The sequence below is a fragment of the Mixophyes fleayi genome, chromosome 6 (genome assembly GCF_038048845.1).
Source record: "Mixophyes fleayi isolate aMixFle1 chromosome 6, aMixFle1.hap1, whole genome shotgun sequence".
Lineage (NCBI taxonomy): Eukaryota > Metazoa > Chordata > Amphibia > Anura > Limnodynastidae > Mixophyes > Mixophyes fleayi.
Genome location: NC_134407.1, coordinates 180,786,640 through 180,800,414, shown reverse-complemented (window position 1 = coordinate 180,800,414; position 13,775 = coordinate 180,786,640). Strand labels below are relative to the sequence as shown.

Here is a 13,775-nt window from a genome sequence, read left to right as displayed (position 1 = left end):
TGGGAGGTGATGTAAGGTAGGATGTAAATAGTGAGAGGGGTCACATTACTGAAGAAAGAGATGATGATGGGGGGAGATATGAGGAAGGGGGGAATATTATAGAAGGGAGATTTAAATTTGGGCATGGGAGAAGTAAGATTAATTGATGAAGGTGAAGAGGAAACATTTAATGTTTTGGAGATGAATTGATGGAATGAGTTCTTGGATGAGAAAAGATATGAAGGTGAGGGATGAGAAAGAGGAAAATGAACTGATGGAGGACTTAAGGAAAGGGGGTGCGACACAGACCATAGCTCTGGAGAGAAGCAGCTGGACCATATCAGCATTCTTTTACAGTGTTTCCAATTGTTTATGATTTCTAGGGACAGTCATGTTCTTATATATTTTCATATATTGATAAACTGTGCACTCAATTGCATTTAATGGGTCATACATGGAATGAATGATATAGGAAATGAGTGGTGATATACCTATATTGTAATAATAGTGGGAATTGCGTTGGCTAAACGGTATTTATTCATAGGCAGGATAGTGATAAATTTGACAAACATATATATATATATATATATATATATATATATATAAAACAAGTTAACCCGTGCATGATACTCATGCATTCTAGTCAAATCAAGCTACTCAAGGTCTTAAAAAGGTTCTTGTCATGCATTTGGGCCTAGCCCAGGCCTCCTCAGGGGAAGAGCGTTACTTCCCGACGCAAGCGGCCTTTTTAATGTGTGTTCATGAGGTAAAATGACCTCACGAAAATGAGTTTGACTCCTCAACTCGTAAATTTAGCCTTTACTACCCCTCCCACGGGGGGAAGGGGGGATGATGGAAGTTAACTGACTTGACTATTCTAATTTTTTGGTCAAATAATGTCAGTATACCAAATTTCAGGTCAGTTGGATGAGCCCTTTCTGAGAAAATAGTTTCTTACACACACACACACACACACACACACTAACGCACGCCTCTACACATGTGTGTTCATGAGGTGAAATTACCTCATGAAAATGAGTTTGAGCCCTACCAAATTTCAGCCCTTTTTGAAATTTTTTTCCCACACACACTAAGAATTTAGTAGGTCAGTGTATAACTCTGCCCAGCTGGTGGCGCTGCAACTTGTTGTTTTTTTTCCATACACACACAGACAGACAGACGCCACTAAGCATTTATATATTAGATGGACACGAAAGTGGACAATATTACAAATGACATAGTAAAAACAATAGCAAGGACCAAGGATAAAATATAAAATAAGCAACAAGCAATAATACACTGATTGATTATAAAAGTCCCACGCAAATGTGCAATGAGCAAATGACCATAGAGCTTCAGTCCAGCCCAAACGGTGAAAAAAGTCCAATGATCAAGATCACCACTAAAAGTCAATAATAAATATGGATGAGCTATAAATTTAGAGACCTGAAAATATTCTGTAATGTAGATCTTGTTCTGTACAGTATACTGAAGTAATTCTCATAATTTGTATTTCTGTATGTATGGTTAACTTCACAGTACCACTTCCCTTGCCTTGTATGCTGGATGCAATTCCACGATTCTCTTCTTATTCTGTACGGATAGATAACATCAGTTCTAATTTGGGATGCAAATGTCTCACTATGGAATACAGTCATGAAATACACTGGAGCAGTCAAGAGGGACAGACATGAGTTGGAGCTGGCAACAAGGAGATGAGATTATTGAGAGCAGACATAAGATAATGGGAGTAGACATTTGGCAAGAAGGGCAGACAAGAAACGAGAGCAGCTGACAAAGAACACAAAGTATAGAGAACATGGGGGGGAATTGATAGACAGCTCCTTGCAAATAAGAGCGCCTTACTTTGAGTTGCTGCTGGAGCTTTTGTTCTTTAGACAAACTTTAGTTTGTTCCCCAATGCTGGCTACTCAGAGTCTTGTACACTTGTTCCTTGTTTGCTATGCATCAGCTTTACTGCAAAGGTACAAAGTTCAAAGAGCAACTTAATTCTTTGTTTTGATTTCCTAATTATGTAGAATGTGTCTAAAATGGATCTGCTTATTTGGCCTTCAGTTACCTTTTATTGGGTTCAAAAAAATAATTCATTATTATTTCATGTTACTTTAAGGGTCACCTCAATATTGAAAACGCTTAATACTTCCACTTGCTGATTGCAGAGCTATTGACTCTCCCTTCCTTTGGCTACTATTTGACTGGATGACGGCTCATGTTTCCTCCATCTGCCTAGCCATCTGCACATGATTAGGAAGTGCTGTAATGATAAATTAGCACAGCATATGACATTGTAGTAATGAAGAGATATCGAAGAGCCATCACTCCGTTAGATAGTTGCTGTAAGGTGTGTAAGATGTGTGCCGAGAATGTATCAGCTCTTGATATGCAAGTATTTATAAAATAACTATATTAAAAAAATATATTTTGTCTCAGAAAGGGGGAAGTTTTAAAGAACACTAAAAACAAAATGCTATATTATTTCCTCTTTTCCTTTCCTGAATTACTTACCACAGCCACCTCTACTCCTGTATGCATGCCGGGGATTTGATCTTTGCTGGACTACTCTTTACATGTTACATAATCAGGATACTTGCCTGCTCCCCTGGTGTTTTCACCACTTGATGGGGTAGCAAGTAGGGTTTGTCTGGGCTGGAGGGAATCTGACCCCCAGGCCGGTTCCATAGTGGGCTACCTTGGGCTGTTTCACTGGGCCACTTGCATTTTTTTTCCTTTAAAATGTTCCCAATAGGCTGTTGAGTTTTGCCAATTTGCCAGCACTTCCCTGGTAGCAAAGGGTCATGACCATAATTCTAATAATGTAATCCAATAAAAGAGGTGCTGAAGTGTTATAATGACATATTATATTTAATATTAACATTGAGATTTTTATTTTTTTTATATGATTTTGGTGTGGGAATGCATTTTTGACTTGTCATAGTATAACAGCAATAAAAACGTAATTGAACTGCCAGAATTATAACCATTACAACAGTAGCCTTCCCAGGGTAAAAAATGTATAAATGGAAATGAGAAAGAACAGAAATTGCCTCATTATGTTGTGTTGGCATAGAGGCGATTGCAGCAGGTCCTGGATCATTTGCAGAACAAGCATACTTTTGTAGTATTTAGGCAATTGAGCATTTGCATGTTACACATTTTCTCTCTCTTTTTTTGACTCTTGTTAGAATCCCATTATAACCTAACGTTTTTACTTTGAAACAGATGTCCTAAGTAGTCAGGCTCCATTTCATTGTGAGCAGTATATTTTAAATGCTTTAATATTCAACAATGTTATCACTGCAGCGAAATATTGGGTGCCTTATAAAAGAAACTCAAGTGTTCAATGGACCGCTTGCAGTAATGTTTTACTGTAATATTATGAATTTTGTGTATTATCAGCTTTAGAATGAGGCACAGTGTGACGATTATGTATTATTGTTATTTTCCCTTAATAATCAGGCATGACAATGTATATTGTAAGTTACATTGTAATGTAATCTCAACGTGTGCTTTGCTAGATGACATGAGAGTCTGAACCTATGCAAGTGTCAATAATCTTTTGAAACTAGCCAGGCCCGGGATAGATAAGTATCTCGGAGGAGTTTGAAGCCCCAAAGTTGTAAATCATCTAGCCACTCAAGCAGAGCAGAGGTGAGAGATTCTCTGAGGTGCCCAAGCATATATCTTAGTGATAGATAATTTACTTCGGAAACCTCAGTGTCATTTTGGGAATCAATCTGATTTAATTGAAAATGTAATTCCTAAGGTGGGGGTGAAGAGCCTGTAAGAAGAGTTTAAAATCTTCTGCTTTAGACATTACATTGTGCATTTTCATGAGGTGGTCTATCAAGACTGAAATGTCCCATATCTTTCAATTGTGTTTCCCTCACACACGCCAAGTCTCAACTAGTAAGTGTGCAACTTATTGTGTGTATTGTTATTAAATGTTTTTGTAACTAAGCCTTGGAAACATTTTTCAGATTAAATAAATTGAATCTAGTGTTTTCTCTGTGAAGCCCAGGGAGGCTCATGCTACATGTATATGTGATTTAAGTGTGAAACATTAAAAAGTGGTTTTGGTGAACATAAGGACACCATAATAAATCCTTTGTGGTGGCAGAAAAGATGTACTCATTGCTAAGTGACTAAGGTGACGCCAGTCACGGCCAGCTGTTCAGATTGCTGTATCTGAGACAGGCTGGGCGTTTGTGACACACAGCTGTAAGACTGTGCTGTTATGTTTGATAAAGGTCTCTTCAGTTCAACCTTTTAGCTTTAAGCATATGCCAATTTCACCTCACATACATGGCAAGAGATTCATCTTTGAACCAATCACCTCATTGTTCATTATGCTTGATGTAACTAGATACCATTCTTTGTAAGGAAAGCATATAACTTATTTTCAAATCTAGCCATTCAATTTTTCCATTACTACCTCTTGTGATAGTGAGTACCACAGTCTAAGTACCCTCCTGGTGAAAAATCTCTCTTTGTGTTGGTTGTGAAAATATTGTTCCTTCAGTCTCAATGAATGCCACCTTGTCACATGTACAGTCCTGGGTGTAAAATTGTTTTGTAATGGCCTTGAATATATTTGTAGACATTAATTAGATCAGCCTTTTCAAATGTTAAGAACACCAGCTTGTCAATTATCTCATTATAATTTAAACCCTTCATCCCTTTAATTCCTAGGTTCCAAAACTGTGCGCCGTGGCTCCCAGGGGTGCCGTGGACAGGAAGAGGAAAAAAAACAAACAAAAAAAAACTTACCCATCCGGCAGCGCCCGGGACCCAGCATCCTCCTCCCTTCTCACTGGACGTCATCACGCCGACAGTGACAAGTGGCAGGAGAGATGCTGGGTCCCGGGTGCCGCCGGATTGGTAAGTTTGTTTGTTTTTTTGTTTTTCTTCTCTCTTCCTGGCCATGGCGGGATGCAGAGAGGGCAAAGCGAGGATGCAGAGGGGGCAGAGTGAGGGGGCGGAGAGGGCACAGGGTGTGTGGATGCAGGGGGCACAGGGTGTGTGGATGCAGAGGGGGCTCAGAGTGTGTGGATGCAGAGGGGGCTCAGAGTGTGTGAATGCAGAGGGGGCTCAGAGTGTGTGGATGCAGAGGGGGCACAGAGTGTGTGGATGCAGAGGGGGTGCAGAGTGTGTGGATGCAGAGGGGGCACAGAGTGTGTGGATGCAGAGGGGGTGCAGAGTGTGTGGATGCAGAGGGGGCTCAGAGTGTGTGAATGCAGAGGGGGCTCAGAGTGTGTGGATGCAGAGGGGGCACAGAGTGTGTGGATGCAGAGGGGGCTCAGAGTGTGTGGATGCAGAGGGGGCTCAGAGTGTGTGGATGCAGAGGGGGCTCAGAGTGTGTGGATGCAGAGGGGGCTCAGAGTGTGTGGATGCAGAGGGGGTGCAGAGTGTGTGAATGCAGAGGGGGCTCAGAGTGTGTGAATGCAGAGGGGGCTCAGAGTGTGTGGATGCAGAGGGGGTGCAGAGTGTGGAGATGATGCAGGGACACAGAGTGAGTTAGCTGTAAATTATTCTTTGACAGAGATAAAATTGAAAAAAATATATAAAAATATTATTTTTCCATGGATTTATGTGTATTTTTGCATACAAATAAATAAGTATCTCTGTCCTGACCTAAATACTTATTACGTTTTTTTAACCCAGCTACTTGGGACTGCTCAGTAATTATTTTGGAGGGCTGCCTGGAAAAAAATTATGGAGACTCTAAGGGTGCCGCAAACTGCAAAAGTTTGGGAACCACTGCTTTAATTAATAAGATAACCTGACTCTGAACCCTTTTGAATTCTCCTCCTGTCTTTATTGTATATAGGTGCCCAAAACTGTACCAACTTATAAAGCATGCAGTCTAACCAAAGACTGATACAATGGTACACACAATGGACTGAATCGATATTCCAAGGGCTGAACCTATATTTAGCCGATCAATTTATTGTTTCAGTGATGTCGTTAGTTCATTGTGAGTTCATAGGCTGCATTCTCATAAAAAGGCTGCCTCCTCCATCTTTAGGTTGCCTTGATGGTGGCTAGATATGTTGCGGTTGTCTTACAGAAGGCTGATCCGCCAGCTCTATAAAGTGTTAAAAATAGATTTTTTTTAAAAACAACAACAAAAAATGTGAGGTTCCCCCTCCTAATTCTATTAACCCTATTGGTGGTTTTTGCAAATTTGGGGGGTGGGCCTGGGGCCCCCTTCCCTCAGGCTTTTTGGCACTATAGCAGGAGGACACGGGGCAGGTTACCATAATGACAAACCAACCACAGGCTGTTCAGCACGGGGCTGGGCTGAATTCCCTGGGGAGTAGGGTCAGCAAAGAAATTGTTCGGTATCCTCTAGGGAGACCCAGCCCTGTGCTGAAGCCATATCTGGGGGTGCATGTATAGAGTTTAATGCTGCACTCTGCTGCTTGCACACAACAACATGTGTTTTATGACTTCTTGTCAGAATTATTTGCAGCAAATCAAGTTTTAAATTAGTTTACAATATCAGCTAAATTATCCCGGCAAGTGAGTTACCAAGTAGCATAATTAATGTCGTCTCCATCACCATTGTTTTCTCCATGGCAGCAAGTAGTTGTATCATCAGTTATGTGCTCGCACAAATGTCATTTTGAAAGTTGTTCTGGGTCTCCTGAACGGAAAGTAATCGTCACATTAAATAAACATTAACAGAATGACATTATATGAAACGCACAACAATTCAGACGGACAAACGACCACACGCAGTCATCTTCATTGTCGAAATACTGATGCCTCAGATGGGTTTTTTCTGTACTGGTATTTTCTTTCCTGCAAAGTGTGAACATCAGCAATAATTACATTCCAGGCTTGACAATTCAATTTATCTCTGTTTATTGCCGCTGTAGCAATTGGCGGGCACATAACGTCTTTGTTTCCTTCACTGTTTTTGTGATCTGGCTCTGGATTGTGGATTCATTTTCTGATATTAGTTATAACTTGCATTGCCAGTTCGGTTTATTACAATGCAGGTGTTGGCTCATGAGAAACACTGTATGATATTTTTTTACTGGAATTTCTATATATTTGCGTGATCAGTGAAGCAATTCTTTTGTCTGTATTAATGGTAACATCACTAAATAAGTCAGAATGTACACTGTAGGAACACAATCTAGATCGACAAACTCTCTTGGAACAAGCAGTGGTACGAATGAAAACCATGGCTATATTACAGAAACAGCAGAAGATTCATCCATTACATCGGTTCCTTAGTAGCTAAAGGTGCACTTTGATTTCAGTGGTGATTTCCTATCATTATTTTATTAACCTCTTCAATAGTAGTTTATTTGCTTAGAATTATATTTAGTTGTGTACCTGTTATTTTGATACTATATAATGAGCTTTTTTATACAGCATGGATAATAATGAAAATAAGCTTACAGTTTTTATGTATTATTTATTTTTTAGGTGGCTTTGTCATTTTTGTATGTGATAGGTAGCTTATAGCTAAATGTGTATTAAAAATAGTAAGGAATATTTAATGTATAATGCAAAATATTATTAAGCTCAGTTTGGGGATGGAAAACAAGTCATAGAAATGTGTTTGCGTCATATATATATATATATATATATATATATATATATATATATATATATATATATATATTTATTAAAAAAAATAATAAAATACTTGCATTATCTATGTCCTCTGCTTATTGGAATTGCCTTAGTGCATTATGAAAGTGCTTCCCTAAAATAATAACCCATGTTTCTTTGTCTAACATAGCTAGGGAATGGGCAACTTACCATATATATAATTTCTTACTACTCCGTCCCCTGGTTGCTTCTGAGTTGTGCCTTCATCTTCCTCCTCCTCATCATCATTATCATTTATTTATGTATATAGCGGCACTAATTCTGCAGCGCTGTACAGAGAACTCACATCAGTCCCTGCCCCGCTGGAGCTAACGGTCTAAATTCCCCAACATACATACAGAGTGAAAGTCTAGGGTCACTTTGATAGCAGCCAAATAACCTACTAATATGTTTTTGGATTGTGGAAGGAAACCGGAGCACCTGGAGGAAACCCACGCAAGCACAGGGAGAGCATACAAACTCCACACAGATAAGGCTATGGTTGGGAATCAAACTCATGACCCCAAGCCACCGTTTTGCCTTCAGTGTTTGCTTAGCCCCGTCATTCCGTGGACACTGTACTGTTACCCAGCAGTCTTACTGGTGTTGCTGGACCATAGATATAGAACACAGTACTATGGTGGCTTGCATACATCAACTCCAGTTCTGTTTGTTAGTGTACAGTATCTCCTACAACGCGTTTCATCTCTCTAAGGACTTTCTCAAGGATGTATGGATGTAATGGAGGTGAACTTTTCAAAGGAGCCTCTCTTCATTCAACTTTATTTAAAGCACATTTAGTAATACAACATAACTTTCAAAAGGTTTTGGTGATCCTTATACTACCATGCCAGCTTGTTAAGTTGTCAATAAAGAATGCTAAGATCTATACACAATTATATACCTTCTTATAATTGCATGAAACTCATAGGGGGGAATTCAATTCAGCCGAAATTAACGCGGTGTTAAAGCTAATACCGTTAATACGGTAATTTTAAGTCGGCGTTAAAATTACCGTATTAACGGTAATTACGCGCACTATTATCGTAACGTCGGTAATAGGGCACAGGCTGCGGTTTTTTTTTACAGTATTGCGGTCAATTGAATCCTCCCAATATAGTTCATAATTATGTATAAATGATTCTCTGCAGCAATCTCCTGATATGGGTCAAAAAATAGTCTGTCACTTATAATCAGTACATTAACCCAGACATCAGTGATCATGACCACCAGCCCATACAGATAATTTATGTCAGTGATGAGCAATTTTATATACTTCAAGGGTTAATTTAAAGAATAAAAAAACAGCCTGAAATCTACATCAGCACACCCACATCACTCATCCCAAAATGCCCCAACATGCCCCTCACCTTCTAGGGCCATGTTGCGGAATTTAGACTGTAAGCTTCAATAGGGCAGGGACTGATGTGAGTGAGTTCTCTGTACTGCACTGCGGAATTAGTGGTGCTATATAAATAGATGATGATGATGATGACTGTCCCAATTTATTAGAGGATGCTCTTGCATTTCTTTGAATATCAGCTTAGTTTCCACAGAAAATCAAGTTGCTCACAGGACAGGGCAATATTTCAGTGCTAAATACAATACTTTCCACATCCCAAGACACCAAGTTGGATCATATGTCTCTAAACAACAGCAGGGTTTGCTTTAAAATTCTACCTGTTTATTTTACACATTCTGCAAAAACTCAGACAAAAGAAGTGTCATCATAAATTTCCCATTTATCACTTTGAAATGCATATTTATGAAGTGTTTTCCTTTTTGTGGCGTTTTATTCCACGTTAATGAATCCATAGTGTTCAACCTAATTCAGTGCTTTCTCATATGAGTTGTCTCCTCTTCTTCCCTATTCAGGTCGTGTGTTCGTCCACTGTCGCGAGGGTTACAGCCGTTCACCCACGTTGGTCATAGCTTACCTCATGCTGCGTCACAAGATGGACGTAAAAACCGCTGTTTCTACAGTGAGGCAGAAGAGGGAGATTGGTCCCAATGATGGTTTTCTGAAGCAGCTTTGTCAGCTCAATGAGAAACTAGTGTCAGAGGGCAAACTCAAGTGTTGATTACAGCCTAGAACATTTGTGCTATAAGTACAATGTGTTCCTACAGCAGGGATGTTATAGTGGACCCTGTCACCTACACACAGTGGAGGTATCCTTTTTGTGGGCTGAACTAGTATTTATGAAAATGCAGCCTATTAACCTCTTCATTGCTGAGGCTTTTTCTTACCCCTTCCCTGAGTCTATTTTGGTACTTTTTTTGACTGCTCACATTCCAACATCAATATTAGTCGTTTTTCTGTGCAGTATCAAATCATACCGAACTTTGCATTTTCCAAAAATACCATTTGTTTCATTATAACACCTGACACAGGAAAACAAAAATCAGAAGTGGACAGTAATTGTATTTTTTTTTTTATTAAAGTTACAAGTGATCTGTAAACATTTGTAGTAATTTTTTTTTTTTTTTTGCTAAATTCCACCAAGAAACAACATGCTTATAGGTATACGTCTGCTTTTCCAAAACAGCAAGTTCAGCATTGTACACACGTTTTTCTAAAACAGTTTCCTAATAAAATCAGCACTTTATAATAAGGCAACTTTTGATTTATTTTGCTCGTTTGCATTATCTTGCAGACAATGCATAAAATGTGTAAATGAGAGAAAGGTAAGACAACAAGGAAAACTAGGAATCCTACCGCATTAAATAGACTGAAATGCACACTAGTTTCTAGAAGGTGACTTAATAGGTGGAAATAAAACTGGTCTTTCATACATCAACCAAATAAAATATAGCTGATGGTCTTCTGAAACATAACAGTGCCAAATTTCTTTATTGTTATGTTTACATGCACATTTGTAATCATTGGCTCTTTTATTTTATGTAGTGTAATGGGTATATTGTCTGCCGCTCACATGTGAGCAACAGATAATATATGGTAAGGGTAGGGTTCCCCCATGCCTGTAGGGACCAGGACGGGAAAGCTTGGAGCTTTATTCCGCCCTTTCACCCATCAGTGCCCAGAAGAAATACTCACCAGTCTGCTGCTGGTTGACCTGTATTTTTTTGACTCCTGAACGCCATGCACTGCTGAGGACTTAGCAGTGAAGAGATTAATTGGGAACCAGTGTCATCAGAGAGATGTGAGGCAACTTGTGATGTCACTAGCTGCTACTTAACAGGCTGCATTTTCACAAATATTGATTCAAGCCGCAGAATGGATGCCTTCGCTAGATGATGGGGACACATTCAAGAAAAGCAACAAACAATGCTACGTAGGAAGGTTTCTCTCTGTGGGTTAATGTTGTCCTGTCATAGTTGAGTTGCCAAATATATTTGGCTGTACAATTTTTAGAGCCTAAATGAACAATAATTTGAGTTGGCTTATTTTGTAAATTGTATTACTTGTTAGAGAAGAAAATATGTACAAAATATCCCCTGTAACTAAGCTCCTCCCCCACCATCTCCAACCTACTTCTAATTGGTTTCCTTTCATCAGCATGAGTCATTGCCTTTAATACTGCTATTGCTCTATGTTATTTAACTATCAACGTAAACTTTTTCTGTTTTATTCTTAAATATTATTTTGACATTTTGGGGTCTATGTATCAACACAGTTAGTAATGTACTAATGTAATAAGAAAGAAGTAATAAGGCTCAGGTGTTTTAGAAAAATGTGATAATAAAGTGAATATGAACATAGGTAAATAAACACATAAATATTACATCTTACAATAAATAAATAAAAATATGCATATGGCGGCCTTCCTTGGAATACACCTGTTTGTTTGGCAGGTGTCAAATTGCCATCCAAAGACTAGTGATTTGGAATAAGAGATCCCAAGAACATTGGTAGTTTGATTTCTATACATGAAACTTTCGTTTTTACTTATTAGTACGCTATAGTCTATGTTGCTTTTCCATACTGGAAAACCAGTATTTATTGCAAAAAAATGAATGAGCGACAGCACTTTAAACTACATACATTTAAGTTTATTTTTGTTTAAATCAACTGAAAGAGTTGGTGTTCCTCAGTAGGCGAGACATTATAAAATTGTAGTTTTGTTTGTAGTTTTCCATTTTGGTTAAAGGCAATTGTAAGTATTACCTTAGAAAAATGAAGATTTATTTACTTTATTTCCCATAAAATGTGAGTGTGGAACTTACACACTCCATAAAGAACAAGTATTCTTCTTATTGTATATATAGCGCCAATCATATTATGCAGCGCTGTACGCTGAATATGTAGTAGTTCACATCATTCCCTGCTCCATTGGAGCTTAAAATATGAGTTTCCTAACACACACGGCTCCATTTTGTCAGAAGGCAATTAACTAGCCAGAATGTTTTTGGACTGTGGTAGGAAACTCGTGCAAACCAAGGGAGAACATGCAAACTCCATACAGTTAAGGCCCTGGTTGGAATTGAACCCATGACCCCAGTGCTGTGAAGCAACAACACTATCCATTGTACTACCATGCTGTTCTCACTTATGGGCTGAATTAATAAAAGTAGAGCAATATGTACTGTTACTCATAGTGATAAATCAGACATTCTCTTTGATTAGACTGATTGCACTTGACTGCTAAGATCTCACATCTGGGTGGTTGCTATGGGAGACTGCACATCATTGTTCAAAAGTGCTTGTCAATTGCTCCATAATACCTCACTACAACCTTTGCACAATACAAGCTTATTTTCAACTATTCACCCTGTACAATTATTAAACAATAAACATGGACACATTTGATAGATTTCCCCTCCATATTGTTTTGAAACATAGACTCAATAATTTTTAAAGAAACTCATTCATTTTTATAGTAAGATTTATGTCAATCTTGATCTCTATACAAGTATAATTGTTTTTGATTGTGTTTTTTAAATTGTGTCTCTTTTAATTTACAATACGGGTGCCTACAGAATATAAACATATATAGGTAAAAGGTGAACATAACAGTTTATATGCAAATTGAAATTACTCACATTTGCCTGTGTATGTAAACTTAAATGTTTTATGTGATTAAATAACTACTGCAAAACCTGAGTTTAATGTAATGGTGGAGTTTATTTTCATTTTAGATGGTTTATGTTTGGAAATCTTAACAACATGGGGCTAGCATAGCATGAATTATCAAATGCAAGGGCTCAGCGGATGACATAAACAGTCAAGTAGATTGGCACAGTGGCTATTATTACCTGGTTTAGGTGCATGATGCTGGTCTTATCAAGTGTGGAAGGGATATATAGTTCTTTCCGATACCATATGATGAATGCCTTTCTCAGTAGTACCGGCCAAGGCCAATATGCATAAAAGATCGGCACACTTCCATTCTTCCCTCCATAATTGCCTTTGAATGGACGCTTTGCGTGGATGGAGGACGGATTGGAGTGGAGCTAGAATACACACTCAAAGTAATATTTTTCATTACCATGTAGCGTTTTACGCTGCCCCCTCCCTCCTGCCTGCACTGAAATCCTCCCTCACTTCTGTTCCAACTTTTGTGTTAACATGCAATATCTTAATATTACATATGATGCCGCTCTTCTCCATAAAAAAAGTATTGGGTCTCCATATACTAATGCAAACATTTATTACTAACTCCACTCCATACATTCTCTTCAGAGTCCATTAGTGCATAGTGCCTGCTCCTTTTCTGCTCTGTGCTATAGAATTAAATTACATACAGAATCTGCTGTCTCTTGCTTAAAATACTTTGCTAGTAATTGAAGAATAACATTATATTGTTTACTAGGCATTATAGGATAGTCACTGTTACTGTGTATAATCCATCCTAGTAGAAGTCCTCACCAGCATTTTTCTGTGCCCTCATACCTCTGAGAATAGACAGTTAATTGTTATTGCTTCACTGCCTACATTTCGCTGCCTAGTTGCATAATTCTCCTGTCGTTTACCCAATTCCTGGCCCCCATTCTGCTCTTCTGAGCATGCAGAGAATCTCCAAACAGAGTGGGGGTCTTGGAAGGGTGACACAGCAATGTGGGTATACATTGGTTAGACATTAAGTGGTTAAACTGTATGTCTAACTTTGGAGTTTTGCTTTCGGTTGAGTGCTTTTACATGTAATGTTAGAACATACATGTTCTAACATTACATTACAGCGCTGTACAGAGAACTCATTCACATCAGT

The 13,775-nt window shown here is 38.6% G+C and overlaps 1 protein-coding gene across 1 annotated transcript in view; it reads left to right on the top strand.

The window, feature by feature from the left end:
- The window catches only part of DUSP3 (dual specificity phosphatase 3), a 60,037-nt gene extending 47,367 nt beyond the window's left edge, over nucleotides 1-12,670 (top strand). The window contains exon 3 of the mRNA XM_075177448.1: nucleotides 9,484-12,670. Coding sequence (XP_075033549.1) covers nucleotides 9,484-9,689 — 206 coding nt within the window. The 3' untranslated portion in view covers nucleotides 9,690-12,670. The remainder of the gene's footprint in view (nucleotides 1-9,483) is intronic.
- The last annotated feature ends 1,105 nt before the right edge of the window (nucleotides 12,671-13,775 follow it).